The sequence below is a fragment of the Schistocerca nitens genome, chromosome 8 (genome assembly GCF_023898315.1).
Source record: "Schistocerca nitens isolate TAMUIC-IGC-003100 chromosome 8, iqSchNite1.1, whole genome shotgun sequence".
Lineage (NCBI taxonomy): Eukaryota > Metazoa > Arthropoda > Insecta > Orthoptera > Acrididae > Schistocerca > Schistocerca nitens.
The window spans coordinates 594842300-594862273 of record NC_064621.1 but is presented as its reverse complement, the minus strand read 5'-3'; the positions used below and the strand labels follow the sequence as shown (position 1 = coordinate 594862273).

General features: G+C 41.7%; 1 protein-coding gene across 1 annotated transcript; it reads left to right on the top strand.

The window, feature by feature from the left end:
- Window positions 1-273: 273 nt before the first annotated feature.
- Window positions 274-19691, top strand: LOC126198564 (prostaglandin reductase 1-like). The gene is made up of 3 exons (XM_049934994.1): window positions 274-486; window positions 9228-9578; window positions 19023-19691. The coding sequence occupies exons 1-3, from the start codon at window positions 286-288 to the stop codon at window positions 19473-19475; spliced, it is 1005 nt and encodes a 334-aa protein (XP_049790951.1). The 5' UTR covers window positions 274-285; the 3' UTR covers window positions 19476-19691.
- The last annotated feature ends 283 nt before the right edge of the window (window positions 19692-19974 follow it).

Below are 19974 nucleotides of genomic sequence, written 5' to 3'. Positions count from 1 at the left end.
TGTAGCAACACTTTGTGAAGAGTTGCCCCAGAACTTGGCGAGAGTACATTTGTAGAGAGAACTAGCTATTAATTTACACAACAAACGGATGTTAGCTTGCAAGACAGTGGTGGAATTTGCATCTCATCGCCTCTCAGACCGACAGTGATTCAGCACCGTGAGTCTCACGACCTACCATCTGGGACCCAATACAGATAGCGATAACAACGCGTCAAGGCCTCGCGGCGCGGCCGCGTTATATAAGCGGCGTGCAGCGACCGCGCTTGCAGTAGGACACCGGCAGCCATGGTGAAGGCGCGCAAGATCGTGATCGGCCGCGTGTTCCAGGGAGAGCCGCGGCTCGAAGACTTCCGCATCGAGGAGGAGGACCTGCCGGCCCTCCGCGATGGCCAGATACTCGCCGAGGCAGTCTACATCAGCGTCGATCCCTACCAGAGGGCGTACAAGAACATGCACCACGTCGGCAACACCATGATCGGCTCACAGGTGAAGTTTCTTTCATATGCCTCCGTTGCTAACCAATTCTAATTAACTCGCACTAATTACTGTCCTGTCAGAAGAACACCATTGCGTATGACAAAATTATTACAGGTACGCCATATTCAAGAACACAAGTCCACACACACACACACACACACACACACACACACACACACACAAACAACATCACTGACTTTCGATTGGCGCCCCCCTATTTCCGTTCACCACTGGTGGAAAAATAACATAAAATCAATTTGCCGTGCTGAAGTCAATGAATCACTTTGCTTTTGGGTAATGACAGATGACAAAACTTTGCAAAAAATGTCGAACATAGACGAGTTCAATTTTTTAAATGATAAATGCTGTTCAGGCATTGTGACAGGTACTCGTATTTCACTTTTATCTTTTTTTTTATTACTTGATTTAAATTTGGAAATTTGTGGTAAGTTCCTATGCGACCAAACTGCTGAGGCCATCATTCCCTAGGTTTACAAACTACTTAATCTAACTTAAACTAACCTACGCTAAGGGCAAACACAAACACCCATGCCCGAGGGAGGACTCGAACCTCGGACGGGGGCAGCCGCGCGAACCGTAGCAAGACGCCTTTAGACCACGTGGCAGATTTAAGTTGCTTACAGACGACGATGAGTGAGAATAATATTATCACATGCTTATTTCTAATAAGTAACAAAGGTGAAGTAATCAAATCGATACTGAAACTGCTTTGTGAGTTGGTATTAATCTCAAATGATTACATTATGAATAATTAGTTTGTTGGTGTACGCCTTTCTTTTATTTCACAAAATGATAGACATAAATTCAACGTTAACTGGATGCGATTTTTGCCGTGGTCCTTTAGATACGATCAATTTTGTTTTCTCCTTCTCCTGAACTTCAAGGCTGAGTCGTTTGTGCCTCTTCCGGCTTCACTTTTTACTGCCATCTCTTTCTGGGTCTTCGTACGTCCCCTCTTCCTCTTAGCTGGTACAACGTGACCAGACGTGGTATTCTCTCTGAACTCATTCTTTGTTGGTGATGTTAGCATACAGTTTTATTTTGTTCAGTCTTTTCATTAGCGTTATAAATATTTAGTTCATTCCTAACAACTTCATTTCTTATGTGGTCTTCACTGCGAACACCTCTCACTTTCATTTCTGCTGCTTGTTGTTTGCTTTTATCTCGCTTTTAGGGATGACTTTCATCCATACAGCGGTACACGAGCAATTCATATGTCGTTAAGTGAACAATCAGTCTCACTGAGCTGTTCTAGCGTCTCGCTGTATAAGAAAGATGCCATTACTGTTAATAGTGTAAAAGTCATCTTGTTGTGAACTGCTATTTATCACACACATTAATTATACATTTACAAAGTGGTTTATGGTCTATCAGAAATATCCAAATTGCGTGTATTTAGAAAAATAGGCATAGCCTGACTTGCATTTACGTTATTCTTAATACCAGTTTCCTTTTATATCGTTAACAGCTGGCAAGTGTATTTATGATCTTTAGTCAACACTTACTTTGGGTAATACCATTCGCTGTGACTGACTGACACTAATCCAACCACTCCTTGTCCTTCGACATATTTCGTAAGCTTTATGTAACAAGAAATATTTTATTTCTCTGAACCGACATCTTGCATTTTGCTGGAAGACGTGTTGTCAACAGAATCATATCACTCTTTTAAGTACATAGCAGTTGATAAGAGTATAGCAGCCCTTTGCTTCAAGGTGTAGTTTCTTCCAACTTATACTAAAGCTTTTACCCGCTTGTACAAATGCAGAAGAGTATTATAAAAAGCATTGTTAGATCACTAATTCACCTGCAGACGAATGGAACCACAGGTATCAATAGCCTGGGGGGAGATATTTTTGGGTTCTGGAGAAATGTATGATCATACGAGAAAATTTATCTTGGCAGTTAGATTCAAAAATGGCAAAACAATATTTATAGCATTTGTATATTTATAAAAAGACAATGATAATGTTGACTGGAATACCCTCTTTGGACTGAAAAAGTTATCGAAAATAAAACACAGGGAGGGAAATGTATTTAGTTTGCACAGTAACCAGACTGCAGCTGCTAGCCAAGAAGAACACGAAAAGGAAATCAGTAACTGAGCAGGGAGAAAGACGGGCTCATAGCCTCTCCATCGTATTATTCAGTCAGTACACTGAACAAGCAATGAAGGAAACTCAGGATATATTTGGAAAGGAAATTAAAGTTGAAGCAGAACAAACAGAAAACGCTTCAGTTCTCTGACAGCATTGAAGTTCTACCAAACAGTACAAAAAACTTGGAAGATTATTTGACCGGAATGGGTAGTGTCTTCAAAAGAAGTTGTAAGATGAATATTAACTGTAGCAAAGCAAAGGTAACGGAGTGTAGTGAATTAAATCAGGCGATGACGAGGGAATTAGATTATGAAACAAGTTACTAGAAGTAGTAGATGACTTTTACTATTTGGGCAGCAAAATAACTCACGATGGCACAAGTAACGAGAATACAAAATGCATACTAGCAGTAGCAGTGAAATCTTTTCTAAAGACAAGAAATAGGGAGTGGAAACAGTTGTCGGGTGAGAGGTCGAATGTCGTTGTGAATTTCCACAATATTTCATCAAACGCAACCGAATGAGATCTTCAGGTGCGAATAATACTCGTACATTGCTGAGTAATGAATGTTACGACTGTCATAAATCAGCAGAGTTCGACGCACCTGCAGATGTCAATCAGCTGTGTCAATGAAACATTATGGGTATTTCACCACGACAATCGACCTCTCTTCCAACAACCTTACCTAGTAATCCGTCGGGTAAGCCTCAAGCAACGCAAGAAAAACGGTAATATTGAGTACAAATTTAAAAGTCTGAATGTCTTACACGATAGTATTTGCTGGATTGTAGTAGCCTTATCTGTAATCCATTCGTGTAGAACAAACAGAGTAGACATGAACAGAATAGAAGCTTTTATGTCCGATGTTACGGAGAATGCTTAACATTAGATGAGTAAACTGGATAACTGATGAAGAGAAACCGAATCGTGTTAAGCAGAAAAAAGTGCATGAGCACAACTTAACTGTAAGATTGGGTCATGACGCATCAAGCAATAGTCAGTTTGGTAATTCGGAGAAGTGTGGGGCGGCCAGTGTTCGGCTATGGAGTTTCATACGGACAAAGCTTGCATTAAGTATGCAGAGACGATGAGACTTAATCAGAAGGTCTAGCAGATACAGACGCATCAAATCAGTCTTTGGAATGAAGACCACGAAAAAGCATATCATTAAATATTACTGTGTTGGCAGACTATATTTTACCATACACTACAGTGTGACGTTATATTACGAATGTAAATCGATGAAAAGTACTGTGTGATAACTATTGAACTGTATGAAGTGAAATCGTCATTACTTCTGAGCGGTTTGCGTTAGCACGTTCAAACTGTACGGTTGGACGCAGGGCATGGTGGGAATTGGTACTCAGATGCATGGTTTGGTTTAGCGAAGAATCCCACTTTCATTTGGATGGGTTCGTCAATAAGGAAAATTGGCGCATTTGGGGAACTGAGAGTCCACAATGCGCGATCGAGAAGTCTCTTCACCCTCAACAGGTGACTGTGTGGCGTGCAATGTCCAACCATGGAATATGTTGTTGTTGTTGTGGTCTTCAGTCCTGAGACTGGTTTGATGCAGCTCTCCATGCTACTCTATCCTGTGCAAGCTTCTTCATCTCCCAGTACCTACTGCAACCTACATCCTTCTGAATCTGCTTAGTGTATTGATCTCTTGGTCTCCCTCTACGATTTTTACCCTCCACGCTGCCCTCCAATGCTAAATTTGTGATCCCTTGATGCCTCAAAACATGTCCTACCAACCGATCCCTTCTTCTAGTCAAGTTGTGCCACAGACTTCTCTTCTCCCCAATCCTATTCAATACCTCCTCATTAGTTACGTGATCTACCCACCTTATCTTCAGCATTCTTCTGTAGCACCACATTTCGAAAGCTTCTATTCTCTTCTTGTCCAAACTATTTATCGTCCATGTTTCACTTCCATACATGGCTACACTCCATACAAATACTTTCAGAAACGACTTCCTGACACTTAAATCTATACTCGACGTTAACAAATTTCTCTTCTTCAGAAACGATTTCCTTGCCATTGCCAGTCTACATTTTATATCCTCTCTACTTCGACCATCATCAGTTATTTTACTCCCTAAATAGCAAAACTCCTTTACTACTTTAAGTGTCTCATTTCCTAATCTAATTCCCTCAGCATCACCCGGTTTAATTTGACTACATTCCATTATCCTCGTTTTGCTTTTGTTGATGTTCATCTTATATCCTCCTTTCAAGACACTGTCCATTCCGTTCAACTGCTCTTCCAAGTCCTTTGCTGTCTCTGACAGAATTACAATGTCATCGGCGAACCTCAAAGTTTTTACTTCTTCTCCATGAATTTTAATACCTACTCCGAATTTTTCTTTTGTTTCCTCTACTGCTTGCACAATATAGAGATTGAATAACATCGGGGAGAGGCTACAACCCTGTCTCACTCCTTTCCCAACCACTGCTTCCCTTTCATGCCCATCGACTCTTATAACTGCCATCTGGTTTCTGTACAAATTGTAAATAGCCTTTCGCTCCTTGTATTTTACCCCTGCCACCTTCAGAATTTGAAAGAGAGTATTCCAGTTAACGTTGTCAAAAGCTCTCTCTAAGTCTACAAATGCTAGAAACGTAGGTTTGCCTTTTCTTAATCTTTCTTCTAAGATAAGTCGTAAGGTTAGTATTGCCTCACGTGTTACAACATTTCTACGGAATCCAAACTGATCTTCCACGAGGTCCGCTTCTACCAGCTTTTCCATTCGTCTGTAAAGAATTCGCGTTAGTATTTTGCAGCTGAGACTTATTAAACTGATAGTTCGTTAATTTTCACATCTGTCAACACCTGCTTTCTTTGGGATTGGAATTATTATATTCTTCTTGAAGTCTGTGGGTATTTCGCCTGTCTCATACATCTTGCTCACCAAATGGTAGAGTTTTGTCATGACTGGTTCTCCCAAGGCCATCAGTAGTTCTAATGGAATTTTGTCTACTCCCGGGGCCTTGTTTCGACTCAGGTCTTTCAGTGCTCTGTCAAACTCTTCACGCAGTATCTTACCTCCCATTTCATCTTCATCTACATCCTCTTCCATTTCCATAATATTGTCCTCAAGTACATCGCCCTTGTATAAACCCTCTATATACTCCTTCCACCTTTCTGCCTTCCCTTCTTTGCTTAGAACTGGGTTGCCATCTGAGCTCTTGATATTCATACAAGTGGTTCTCTTCTCTCCAAAGGTCTCTTTAATTTTCCTGTAGGCAGTATCTATCTTATCCCTGCTTAGCCATTTTGCACTTCCTGTCGATCTCATTTTTGAGACGTTTGTATTCCTTTTTGCCTGCTTCATTTACTGCATTTTTATATTTCCTCCTTTCATCAATTAAATTCAATATTTCTTCTGTTACCCAAGGATTTCTATTAGCCCTCGTCTTTTTACCTACTTGATCCTCTGCTGCCTTCACTACTTCATCCCTCAGAGCTAGCCATTATTCTTCTACTGTATTTCTTTCCCCCATTTCTGTCAATTGTTCCCTTATGCTGTCCCTGAAACTCTCTACAACCTCTGGTTCTTTCAGTTTATCCAGGTCCCATCTCCTTAAATTCCCACCTTTTTGCAGTTTCTTCAGTTTCAATCTGCAGTTCATAACCAATAGATTGTAGTCAGAATCCACATCTGCCCCTGGAAATGTCTTACAATTTAAAACCTGGTTCCTAAATCTCTGTCTTACCATTATATAATCTATCTGATACCTTTTAGTATCTCCAGGATTCTTCCATGTATACAACCTTCTTTTATGATTCTTGAACCAAGCGTTAGCTATGATTAAGTTATGCTCTGTGCAAAATTCTACAAGGCGGCTTCCTCTTTCATTTCTTCCCCCCAATCCATATTCACCTACTATGTTTCCTTCTCTCCCTTTTCCTACTGACGAATTCCAGTCACCCATGACTATTAAATTTTTGTCTCCCTTCACTACCTGAATAATTTCTTTTATCTCGTCATACATTTCATCAATTTCTTCATCATCTGCAGAACTAGTTGGCATATAAACTTGTACTACTATAGTAGGAATAATTGGTGCGATATTCCTTGATGGTAAGGTGACTACCGAACAGTACGTGAAGGTTTTGGAGATGATTTCGTCCCCATTACCCAAAGTGACCCTGATTTAGACAAGATGTGGGTCATGCAAGACAGAGCTCGATCCCATCGAAGAAGGAGAGTGTTTGACGTCCTCGAGGAGCAGTTTGGGGAACGCATTCTGGTTTTGGGATGTCTAGGGGCCACTGGCATGAGCCTCGATTGGCCGCCATATTCTCCGGATCTGAATACATGCGACTCCTTTTTGTGGGGCTATATTAAAGACAAGGTGTATAGCAATAACCCCAAAACTATTGCTGAGCTGAAAACAGCTATTCCAGAGGCCATCGACAAGATCAATGTTCCGACACTTCAGCAGGTCATGCAGAATTTCGATATTCGTCTGTGCCACATCAACGCCAATGAAGGCAGTCTTACCGAACATGTCATAACCTATATCCGAATGTATTTAGTAACGTTTAAATGTTGAATAAAGTATGTGCACGCTGTAGTTTGTAACTAATTTAGGTTTTTTTCATATAGTTCAATAATTCTCACGCTGTAATTCCTTTCTGTTGTGCAGTCTGCAGTAGATCTTTCTCGAGCGCTTTGTAGAGAACTTGGGTGGCAAGAAATCAACAAGTGATTGAGAACTCTGAAGAAACTTTCAAACGCCAAGATCGCTAGTAAAGCTGATATAATGTCCGGAACATATAAAATGATCAATAAGTCACGGCTAAGACAGTAACAAATTACCAGTATTTGGCTGTGATTTCAGTTACATTCAGACTGCATGCCACTTGTTTTACAGCATCCACACTATCATGGAACTCACAGGTTATTATATAAGTCACAAGTAACAACTAAAAGCAAGGTTATTCTGCTAAAAGTAGCATTATAACTTTCAGCGTCGTACGCCTTCTGTTGACCGACGTTCGTACTTCGTTCTGAGAGCCTTGCGTCTCAGGCTATCGATGTATAACCTGTCTATGGTCGAAGAAGTGGTCCACGTATTCTAAACAAAAACTCGAACTGTACTGTATGGCGTATGGCAGATTATGTTATCATTCTCAACATCCACCATTAATATATTCACACTTGTTTCATTACTAAAACCTTTAAAGCCAAAGAAAGAACACATTTAATCCATACTTACTACAGACGGTTTCGTCGAGGTGAAATTTTCTCTGTGCACAGTCGTGTCCACTTCTCAAGTAACTTTTATTTAACATGTGGTAAAAATTATGTAGTAGTCCTGTCCATTATATGAGAAACGTTTTCTGACTTTAACTTGCAGTTTTAGATTTTGTGATCAAAAGTGCGTTAAACGTAGCAAATTGCGTGAACGTAAACATCAGGCTCTGCTGTAGGTCAATCTTTTACGACAACTTTTATTTGCCAATTTCATTCGTTAGCTTCGCCAATTCACAAGCAAACTATCGCCTTCCAGCCAAATCCAGACATCGGGCTACGCTAGGGATCAGCCTGTCTCAGTCTGTCATTACAACCAAGATTATGTGGAGCCTGTCAGCAACAACTGAGGATGAATGGTTCTAAATACGAGTATTAACAATATCATCTCACCTAACATTTTGTCTCCTCGGTTATCGAAAACGCTAACGTTAAGTCTAAACAAGTAATCGCCTTTACAAGCGAGAACATATGGCTTCCGTCACGTTGTTACAATCCACCTGGCTAGGTATACCAGTTAGCAACGCACTTGTCAGTGACTGTTAGTCCTTACACGTTACTAATACAATGTAATAGGTGAGGCGATAGCAGCAGGAATATTTTAATGTTGGTGGATTGTGGAGGGATGTGTTTTGGTCTTCAGTCCTGAGACTGGTTTGATGCAGCTCTCCATGCTACTCTATCCTTTGCAAGCTTCTTCGTCTCCCAGTACCTACCTACTGCAACCTACATCCTCCTGAATCTGCTTAGTGTATTCATCTCTTGGTCTCCCTCTACGATTTTTACCCTCTGCGCTGCCTTCCAATACTAAATTGGAGATCAGAACATGTCCTGCCAACCGATCCCTTGTTCTAGTCAAGTTGTGCCACAAGCTCCTCTTCTCCCCAATTCTATTCAATACCTCCTCATTAGTTATGTGATCTACCCATCTAATCAAAAAAATGGTTCAAATGGCTCTGAGCACTATGGGACTCAACTGCTGAGGTCATAAGTCCCCTAGAACTTAGAACTACTTAAACCTAACTAACCTAAGGACAACACACACATCCGTGCCCGAGGCAGGATTCGAACCTGCGACCGTAGCGGTCGCGCGGTTCCAGACTGTAGCGCCAGAACCGGCGGCCCCATCTAATCTTCAGCATTCTTCTGTAGCAACACATTTCGAAATCTTCTATTCTCTTCTTGTCTAAACGATTTATCGTCCACGTTTCACTTCCATTGTGGAGAGATACAGGTTGTGAATATGCAAAACTGTACCAAAACACTACTAAAAATACCAGTTATTGCAATTAACAGAAATCACTGTTGCCAGGAAGTCACAGTTTACGCTGTCTCTAAAGAGAAGTGTGCTAATCTCTGCCCACAGGTGGCCCGCATCGTGGAGAGCCGTGCGGCGGGCTTCCCCGTGGGGCGGTACGTGGTCGGCTACTGGGGGTGGCGTGACCGCACCGTGGCCGATGTGGGGCCCGACGCGCCCTACTTCATGTCGCCGGCCATGCTGGTGCCAGACCTGGGGGAGCTGCCCCTCTCCCTCTCTCTGGGGGTGCTGGGCATGCCCGGAATCACGGCCTACTTTGGACTGCTGGAGATCTGCGAGCCCAAACCGGGAGAGGTCGCCGTGGTCAGTGGAGCGGCAGGTGCTGTGGGGTCCATAGTCGGGCAGATAGCGCGCCTCAAGGGGTGCAAAGTAATTGGCTTCGCGGGATCAGACGCTAAGGTAAGACACCGCTTCCATTTGGGATTCCTGCACCTATGACGCTGTGGTGTGCGGACTGTAAGACCTTCAGTACACACACCATCAGATTATTTGACCTGTCGCTCTAACGAAGTAGGCGAGTGTCAGCAATATGTCTCGTGGTCTTATTGTGGCGTGTTTATCTTCTCCCGTTAGGTCAGACGATAGAAATGCCACTTGCACGCTTAGAGTAGCAGATTGACGGTGACCAACCTAAAACAGAACTTGATTAAGTTTCACACACATTTATTAAAATAATAACAAACATAAAAATTACTTAACTTGGTTCTGGATGCTATTTACAATCGACAATCTGAAGTTCCTTTGGTATTGGTACGTTAGTCTTATTCTCACATATATCTCTGATACTTGACAAAAGTGTCTATACATTTATCTTCATGGCTATGTACAGGAATATGGTAATCTTATTAGGCGCAGACTGAAACTTGACTATAGACTGGTACAGACAAATGTAGACTGGTACAGACTAATGCAGACTGGTACAGACTCGTGCAGACAAATGCAGACTGACTAATTGGAGGTCTGTACACTTGTTATAATACCACGCGTGTTCATGTATCACTGCGCGAGTGTGATCTGCGAGGAGAAAAAGTTCTACTTTAGCAGCAATCTCATTGACTGTGTCACATATTAATACGCGGATCGGCGGAAGCAGAATTTGGTCCGTCTCTATGGCAGCGCCATCTCGTAGTGCGGAGACGGACGAGCGCTGCGCCTGCGCTGTTGTGCTCAGCGGGGCTAGTGGGAAAGTTGTGTATGCGCTGAATACGTGGAACTATGTGCACAACAGACGCAGGTAAGGTCAGTGCAGCATAGTCACATCAGATCGGTGACACTTGTTCGTAAGTACTGCTGAGTTTTCCTCAAAATCCATACATTCTTCAGACATAGGAAGGCTGCCCAGAAAGTAATGCATCCCATATTTATCTCAATTGAAAACAATGCTACGAATGGGAAACGTTAAGCATGTATTATTTGAAGTCTCCTGAGTGAGCGCGCCAAGTATCTGTCACTTCCGACAGATAGCGTAGCTGCAATACAGTTTCAAAGTGGCGTCTGAGGGTGACACACGTTACAAGCAATGTGCCGCCATTGAATTTCTCACTGTAGAGGAGAAACAGTGGGGAATATTCACAAACATTTTTGCAAAGTCTATGCAGCATCTGCTGTCGACAGGAGTACAGTTAGTCGCTGGGCACGGAGGGTGTGGTCATCAGAAGGTAGTTCGGTGGAGCTCGACGATTTGCAGCGGTCGGGGAGACCATCCACGGCTGTCACACCTGACATGTTGCAGCGAGCTGATGTTGTCATTCACGAGGACAAATGGACAAATGGTTCAAATGGCTCTGAGCACTATGGGACTCAACATCTGAGGTCATCAGTCCCCTACAACCTAGAACTACTAACTAACCTAAGGACATCACACACATCCATGCCCGAGGCAGGATTCAAACCTGCGACTGTAGCAGTCGCGCGGTTCCAGACTGAAGCGCCTAGAACCGCTCGGCCACAACGGCCGTCTTGACGAGGACAGACGCATTACGACTCGGCAGTTGGCGCTGCATCTGTCAATCAGCAAAGGAAGTGTGGATGCAATTATCCGCATTTTTGGATATTCAAAAGCGTGTGCAAGATGGGTCATGCGGTGTCTAACGGTGGATCACAAATCGCACAGAAAAAACATTTGCCTTGATTTGCTGCAACGTTTCGAAGCTGAGGGGGAGGCCTTCTTGTCCCAGATTGTGACAGGTGATGAAACCTGGGTTCACCATCATGAGCCCAAAACAAAACGACAGTGGATGGAATGGCGCCGTTCTCTTTCCCCGCAGAAGAAAAAATTCGAAGCACCTGCTTCCGCCAGTAAGATCATGATCATCGTGTTCTGGGGCTGTTCAGGTGTGATTCTCATTGATATGATGCCAGGAGGCGGTACCATTAATTCACGAGCATATGTCAACACATTAACAAAACTGAAGACGCGCTTCCGGCGACTTAGGCGCCACAACAATCCAGCAAATGTTTTGCTGCAACACGATAACGCTCGGCCCCACACAAGTATGAGGACTGCTGAACGCATCGCAGAACAGGGTTGGACAGTGATACTCCATCAACCCTACAGCCCTGACCTACCCCCTCGGGCTTAACACTTGTTTGGGCCAATAAAAGATGCCATTCGTGGAAGACATTTAGAGGACAATGAGGAGGTGATTCACACAGGGAAGCACTGGCTCCGTCACCAGGACAAGGACTGGTACCGACAGGACGTTTTGCGCTGGAGGAAGACCATAGAACGGGTTCAAATGGTTCAGATGGCTCTAAGCACTATGGGACTTAACATCTGAGGTCATCAGTCCCCTAGACTTAGAACTACTTAAACCTAACTAACCTAAGGACATCACACAGCCGGCCGAAGTGGCCGTGCGGTTAAAGGCGCTGCAGTCTGGAACCGCAAGACCGCTACGGTCGCAGGTTCGAATCCTGCCTCGGGCATGGATGTTTGTGATGTCCTTAGGTTAGTTAGGTTTAACTAGTTCTAAGTTCTAGGGGACTAATGACCTCAGCAGTTGAGTCCCATAGTGCTCAGAGCCATTTGAACCATTTGACATCACACACATCCATGCCCGAGGCAGGATTCGAACCTGCGACCGTTGCAGCAGCGCGGTTCCGCACTGAAGCGCCTAGAACCGCTCGGCCACAACGACCGGCTCATAGAACGGGATGGAGATTACGTGAAAAAATAGGGTGTGTAGATAAAACACCATTCTTTCGTGCGTGTAATTCTCATTATGTCCAATAAAGAATTATTGAAGAAAAAAAAATGCGGTGCATTAATTTCTGGCAACCCTCGTACAAAGTGTAAATAAAGACATGTGCATTACCTGGTCAAAAGTATTCTGACACCTCTATGTAATGGGAAATTGACGACTAAATGTCGCTAGAGGCAGACCTGCCAGTATAAAAGGAAGTGGGGAGAGAAGCAGCGACAGCAGGATTTATCAGTCGGGACAGCTCTGTTACTTCGAATTTGAAGTCGAAAAGCGATGGAACGGCCACAGTAAACCGAGACCAGGCAGGGCTCACACACTGAGAGACAGGTACCATCGAATATTGCGGAATGTGGTTATAAAAATCACGTGAAATCAGCGATAGATTTCACTCGTCAGTTCCAAAGTGCTGCTGGCAGTACGGCTAGCACATTGGCTGTGCACAGTGAGTTAACAAACATGGGGTACAGTGATCGAGCAGCTGCTTGTAGGGCACACGTTTCTGAAGTCAGTACAAAGCGACGCTTGAAGAGCTGTAAACAACAACATCACTGGATGGTGGATGACGGGAAACTGATGATTTGGAGTAATGAATCTCACTATACCTTGCGAAAATTCAGCGGAAAATTTTGGGTTTGCTGAATGCCTGGGGAACGTCCCTGCGACCACAGTTACTGCCAACAGTAAAGTGTGGGGGAAATGATGTTATGCTATAGGGTGTTTGTCATGGTTATGGAGTGGTCCCCTTATTGCGTTTATGAAAACGCTAAATGCGGAAGGATTCTGCAGTATAATGTACTGTGTACAGTAGAGGTACAGTTTGGAGACGATGAATGTTGTATCAGCATGACAGTACACCCTGACATAAAGCAATAACGTTTTTAAAATTGACTAGCCTACCCAAAACCCCTGCCTGGCCTAGTGAATCACCGTTAGGACGTCGACTTCGCACCAGATCCCAGTGTCCAACTTCATTATCTTTTTTCGTTTCGGTTCTTGAGGAAGAATGGGATGGCATTTCTTCACAGACAAACACACACCTCACTGAAAGCACGCCAGGAATGTTTCAAGCTGTCATAAAGGCGAAAGGCGGGCACCTCCCATATTAATGTCCATTAATATGTATCTGGATGCTTTTGATCAGATGTTTAAAGTCGCACCTCCATTCAACGATATTGTATTGGTTATTTCCAAAAAGTTGTATGATGTGTCACTCGTACAAAAGCATATTGTTTGGTTGGCCGGTGTAAAGAGAGCTTGAGAGATGAAGTGTCATATTTGTATTACTATCGGTGAACATACATATGAAAAATAAGAAAAAGAGAATGAAACTGAGCGTGCGTTCACAGCCTCCACTCTTCTCTGGAGACGTCTCAAGGATAGATGTTGATGAGCAGTACTCATGTGTTATCTCTCCGTACTGTACTGATGAGCCATAAACCGTTTGCACTCAATCTCTCAAGAACAACAGCTAATTTTAAAGCTCGACATCGCTTTCTTCAGGAAGATTCTAACCACGTACTATCTGCTCGAATCTTGGCGCATTATCATTGTTTCAAGGCCACAGTGTAACACTGACCCGCTAATGACAGTTGAAAAACATGACCAGTTATGTTTCATTAACGATAATTATGTATGCAAATTCAGAAACGCTACACTCCGTGGTTGTTTCAAAACCCTCACAGACAGTTCATTGTATGTACCCATCGCAGGCTTGGCTTATGTCACAGTACTCGTTCTTCTATTGTGTCTGTGTGTTCTTGCACTACAAACATCTACTGTAAACGGAAGATGTTATGTTTATTACTGTCTTTCTTTGAAATTAAAATATCGACAAAAATATACAAAAAAACAAATGTAATACAGAACGGGGAAGCATTCATAGACGCAGTATTTTTTCGGCATTAATGATCTAATCTCATCTGTAATCCCATAAACGCACTTTTCCACGTCATTCTTAATTTTCTTTGATCCACAGTCTGGAAATTGTCATCGATGGCTGATAACGGCTTTTGAATGGGCCATATATAAGAATTATTTTCATCTCTATCTCATACATCATGGACAGATCTAATCCCATGAAGCAAACTTCTAACATTCAAACCAGTTATTTTTAAAAGCGCAGTGCGTAGATCATATCTTAAAATCACATAACTATGACATGTACACAACCAGTACAAGAAACATATGTCACAATAATGCCATGTTTTTTTCTGATTCACTGGAGACAAGCCACAGAAAAATGACCGCAATTTAGGGCACTGGATAAGTACAAGCATCTTATCAATAAATAACAACCGTCTGTTTAATCTATTTCGATAGCTGATGTGTACTGAAAGGGGCGTTTGTTTGTTTTCAGGCATCTCAGTGGTAGCGAAATGCGAGCCCTGTTGTTATAGTGATAGACAAAAAGAAAATTGTAGTGGCCGCGGAAGAATTGCTAATGCTCAAATAACTGTCCAGTCTTCCACGTTATACACGAATATAAACGATGCGTAAGGGAACTGATGAGAGGAATAAAATTCACAGATGGTACCATTCATCTCAAAAAAGAAAATATAGACGCTATTCATAATCATTTCCGAGAACGATATTGACGAAATTGTTCAGACAGAAATAACTAAAAATTGGACAATAAAGCTCAGCAAAGCGGGTGCAGACAGTCTCACTTTGGAAGCGACTGACGAGGAAACGCTTTTGGAAGGAACGAAGACGAAGTCACCGGGACCTGACGGATCCCCGGCAAAGTTTTTCGACTCTGAGTCACAACAAATTCACATGTATTTGTAATGAATTCCTGAATCCCGATACTGACATTCCCAAAGAATTTAAAGACTGCATTAGTCTTATTACTGAATAACCCAAATAAGAATACTACAGAGAACTTTAGAAAGTAAGACTAGAGAATGCTGATTATAAAGTATCTTAAGTCAACGGCTGACAACAGTAATGAATGCAATAACTGGACCATACCAGTGTCGGGGAAGGAAGAACCATCACTCAAACAACAGTTTAGCGTAGAGACATCATAGAAATGGTGGAAGTCTGCCGAATAAAGAGGTGCGCTAATATATTTAGACTTCGCCAAAGCCTTTGACAGAACCAACCTCATCTTTTCCGCACAGTGCAACGAATGGATTTTCCATTTCGTTTCAGAAAGGTGAAACAAAATAATTGAAAAAAAAGTCTCCAGAACAATCATAAATGGTCAGGTAAGGAGTAGCATTGAAATGAAAAGTTCAATAAGACAAGGTTGTCCAATGACAACGGCACTTTTTGCAGTCGCCATTGAACCGTTGATGAAAATCCTGTCGACAAGGGTTGTAAGGCTTATGCTGATGCTCGTCTGTAAGGGTTATACTGATGATGTAGGTTTCCTAGTCTTGAACAATAATGACATAGCGATGGCCTCAGAAATTATAAAGAAATACTAGCAAGCTTCCAGCGCAAAATTGAATATTAACAAGTCAGGGAAAATGAACATTGGTCATGGCATAGCCATTTAGAGAAATAATCAGTGTGCAATGTCTGAGCATCGACTTCAAAAGAAATACACACTAAACATACATCCAAATTAAAGGAAATTATTGAACAGAATACGTGCGCGCATCTAAAATCATAGAATCAGAAAACTCGATGAATTACAAAAAATACATCTGGTGAACGTGTGTCTAACATCCAAAATTAACTACATGGCCTAGGTCTTCCCACCACCTCGCGACATCAACAAAAGAATTATGTCGACGAGAAGTCATTTTATAATCCGTTTTCATATATTTAGTCCTATATAACACGATGACGTTAGCATTTAAAATGGTGGTCTCAGTCTCACCAATGTCAACAAAGCACTGGCCCTCTATATCAGCAACAGGCGAAAGCAGTGGAGAAATATGCCTACTAGCCTCACAGCGCATTTATTAAAATTAGCCTCATTCTATCAACGCCAACCATATGCAGAACGGACTCTATTATTTAAAGCAAGCAAGAAGTGTCAACAATCGATAACAAACCGACAAACGTAAAAGGAATTACCAAAAATTAACGGAGCACAAAGCTGGGAACATTATAGAAGAGAAATATAAGGGCGCAAACTGGCAAGCGATATGCAATAACATTCGTAACAGAGATTTACCAACGTGTGTGAGGATCCACTGGTATATCGCGGTCAATCGGAAAATTCAAACGGATTCCAAATTATACACAATACATCTCACCGACTCATCGTTGTGTCCCTGACTTTATCGACAGTGAAGAACATAGATTACATGTACAAACGCCAGAGCAATATGGATTATAATCAGAAAGATATTGGCGAGTACTAAGAATACTGCACTCGACACAATAACAACGGCGGATTTCCTCAGCGTAGACCATGGTACGATTTTCCTAAAATGAAGAGGAACACAGTGAATTCCCTGAAAGTTCGTACTGTATATTATTCTGGAAAACGAAGAAAAGAACGAACAGGACTTTTCGGCAATAGCGTATCATAAACTTCAATGGATGAGAAACTATAAAGAAGAATTTGCCACTTTTTAAGTCATTGTCTTACGGAAAAATTTGAGTCAGTAACAGTGTGAAAGACAAATATTCTATATGTTAGATGAAAATTATATAAGTAATACTGAATAGATAATAATTATGTAAACTATACTCGGTAATACATAAAAGAGTGTGAAAAAAGTGGTAGACTGGCAATTTGTCGACTTGGATTCGATTCCCTCTGTTATCAATTGTTTCTATTTTGTTAAACTATTAATTACAAAATTTAAATATATTTAAACAGTTCAGTGTATACGTAAAACTAATTATATCTTGTTTAGGTACGATTACTAACCCCTATAAGTCAAAAGGTTACAGGCCACCACATTGGTAACATTTTGCACGAGCCACCACTGAATAGCAGTCAGAGAAGTTCATGCTTTCCTGTACATGTCTGAAACATTACACGGGAGAATACTTGTTATATTACTCATCGCCACCTACACTAAATTTTTGGGGGTAATATAAACAAAATTGGTTAGTTACAAGAATGTACCGGAATCTGTTGTTAGTTATTGAATAGAGCGTGGAGTAACATATCCAGAAGTCGTCATCTAGAGGTTGAATTTCTTCTGTCTGTGTTTGTTTACAAACAAATAATAAATGTATACAGAGCTCTCTGTAATGGAAGTGTGTTCCCCGCCTTCAAAGAACTATCGGAAAACAGTCTATAAGCTCCCCCCCCCCTTTTACACACACATCTTTTTAAAGAAAATACATAGAAATAATTGAAAATAAAATAAATAATTAGATAAAAAAGTAAGTAAATAAATGAAGCTCACACCCATTCACACACACACACACACACACACACACACACACATGCATGCGCGCACACAAATCTTCCAAATAGAATTAGTTAATGTTAGGTCGACCATAACATTCCCAGTCGTAAAATTTCGAAGTATATAACTTTTCTACATTAAGATCTATATGGTTGCAAAAGACAAGCTGTGAAAGAAAACAAGTGCAATAAAAAAACATAAAAACCCAGGAAAACCACAACATGTTGTAATAAGGTATATAAACAAAACTTTGTGTTTCAAATTTGTAAATTCTGTCTTCAAAACTCAAATTTATATGTTTACAAGTACATAGTAAAGAGCAATTTTTTCCTGTGTAATAGAAATAAAAATAAAGACCCACTGATGATATTGAATATTCAGCGAAACATATCTGGTAAATAGAAGAAAAGGTAAAACTGGGTGTTTCTGAAGGTGGACCCCCTCCAAAAACAAATCTGTCCGGATGTTAATAAAGGAAGAATAAAGCTGAAATAATAAGACACTAAACATTGCAGTTTTACCATTACAGTAAAAACGAAAAGAAAGACAAAAACTATTGTATGATAAACCTGTTGTTGTTGTTGTTGTGGTCTTCAGTCCTGAGACTGGTTTGTTGCAGCTCTCCATGCTACTCTATCCTGTGCAAGCTTCTTCATCTCCCAGTACCTACTGCTACCTACATCCTTCTGAATCTGCTTAGTGTATTGATCTCTTGGTCTCCCTCTACGATTTTTACCCTCCACGCTGCCCTCCAATGCTAAATTTGTGATCCCTTGATGCCTCAAAACATGTCCTACCAACCGATCCCTTCTTCTAGTCAAGTTGTGCCACAAACTTCTCTTCTCCCCAATCCTATTCAATACCTCCTCATTAGATACGTGATCTACCCACCTTATCTTCAGCATTCTTCTGTAGCACCATATTTCGAAAGCTTCTATTCTCTTCTTGTCCAAACTGGTTATCGTCCATGTTTCACATCCATACATGGCTACACTCCATACAAATACTTTCAGAAACGACTTCCTGACACTTAAATCTATACTCGATGTTAACAAATTTCTCTTCTTCAGAAACGATTTCCTTGCCATTGCCAGTATGCAACCATAATCAGATATCTATTAAAGCTGCAGAGGAGAAGTGCTAATTATGACCTATTTGTAGCAAAAATTGTGTCGTTCATCTGGAATGATTTGGGAAAACGAGTGAAAATCCGAATCAGGAGGAGTGGATGTCATTATAGTAATTAGCTGTAACTTCTTTACACAATGTGAAAACGTCCTCTTGCAGCGATATAACTGGCCTCTCTTCCGCAGGTGAAGTGGCTGAAAGAGGAGTTGGGATTCCATCACGCATTTAACTACAAGACGAATGACGTCACAGAGGCGCTGAAGCAGGCGGCACCTGACGGCGTCGACGTGTACTTCGACAACGTGGGCGGCGAGATGAGCAGCGCAATCATCAACAGCATGCGAGAGTACGGTCGCATCTCCGTGTGCGGCGCGATATCTGGATACAACGAGTCTAATCTCCCGAAGGCTACCATCATCCAGCATGCTGCGGTGTTCAAGCAGCTCCGCATGGAGGGATTCATGTACATCCGATGGCACGACCGCTGGGAAGAGGGCATCGGACAGCTGATGCAGTGGATCAGGGAGGGGAAGATCAAGTACCACCAGACTGTTACCGATGGCTTCCAGAACACTCCCAAAGCCTTTGTTGGCATGCTGCAAGGAGAGAACCTAGGGAAAGCTGTCGTTAAAGTCTGAAGCGTGAAGCACACTTCCGTACTAGATTTGGGTGTATAAGCGGGGCCAAAGACATTTTGTTGCAGTATTTTGTGCAGTGAACTACAAAAGGTAGCTGGATGACTGGGACAGAATATTCTTTCAGAATTTGTTTGTGCTTTCATTTTCACAACTAGATTTTACGTCATGATACACTTTTTGTAAGCTAAAAAGAAATAAATTTTATAGAAAATCTTTTGTGTGTTGTGTCCTTTATTAAACTCCACAGTCAGATTATATGTCCCAGCATGTAGCTGTCGCAAAAACAACATAACTTAAGTGCTACATACCAACAACTATATAAGAGCATGAAACGATAGAAAATATTCATGTAGCTGGTTAATGTTTGTGATCTTAAGTAATATAACCCAATATGAAGTCCTCGACAGAGAGTGTTCATCAGAGACAAGGGTATCGTCAGGAGTGCCCCAGGGTAGTGTGTTAGGACCGTTATTATTTTCTATATACATGAGTGATGTGC

Bases quoted from the DNA above. Each gene is read 5' to 3' on its own strand.
- LOC126198564 (XM_049934994.1), top strand. From the start codon at position 286: ATGGTGAAGGCGCGCAAGATCGTGATCGGCCGCGTGTTCCAGGGAGAG. The intron at 487-9,227 runs GTGAAGTTTCTT...CTCTGCCCACAG, and splicing joins ACACCATGATCGGCTCACAG to GTGGCCCGCATCGTGGAGAG. The intron at 9,579-19,022 runs GTAAGACACCGC...TCTCTTCCGCAG, and splicing joins TCGCGGGATCAGACGCTAAG to GTGAAGTGGCTGAAAGAGGA.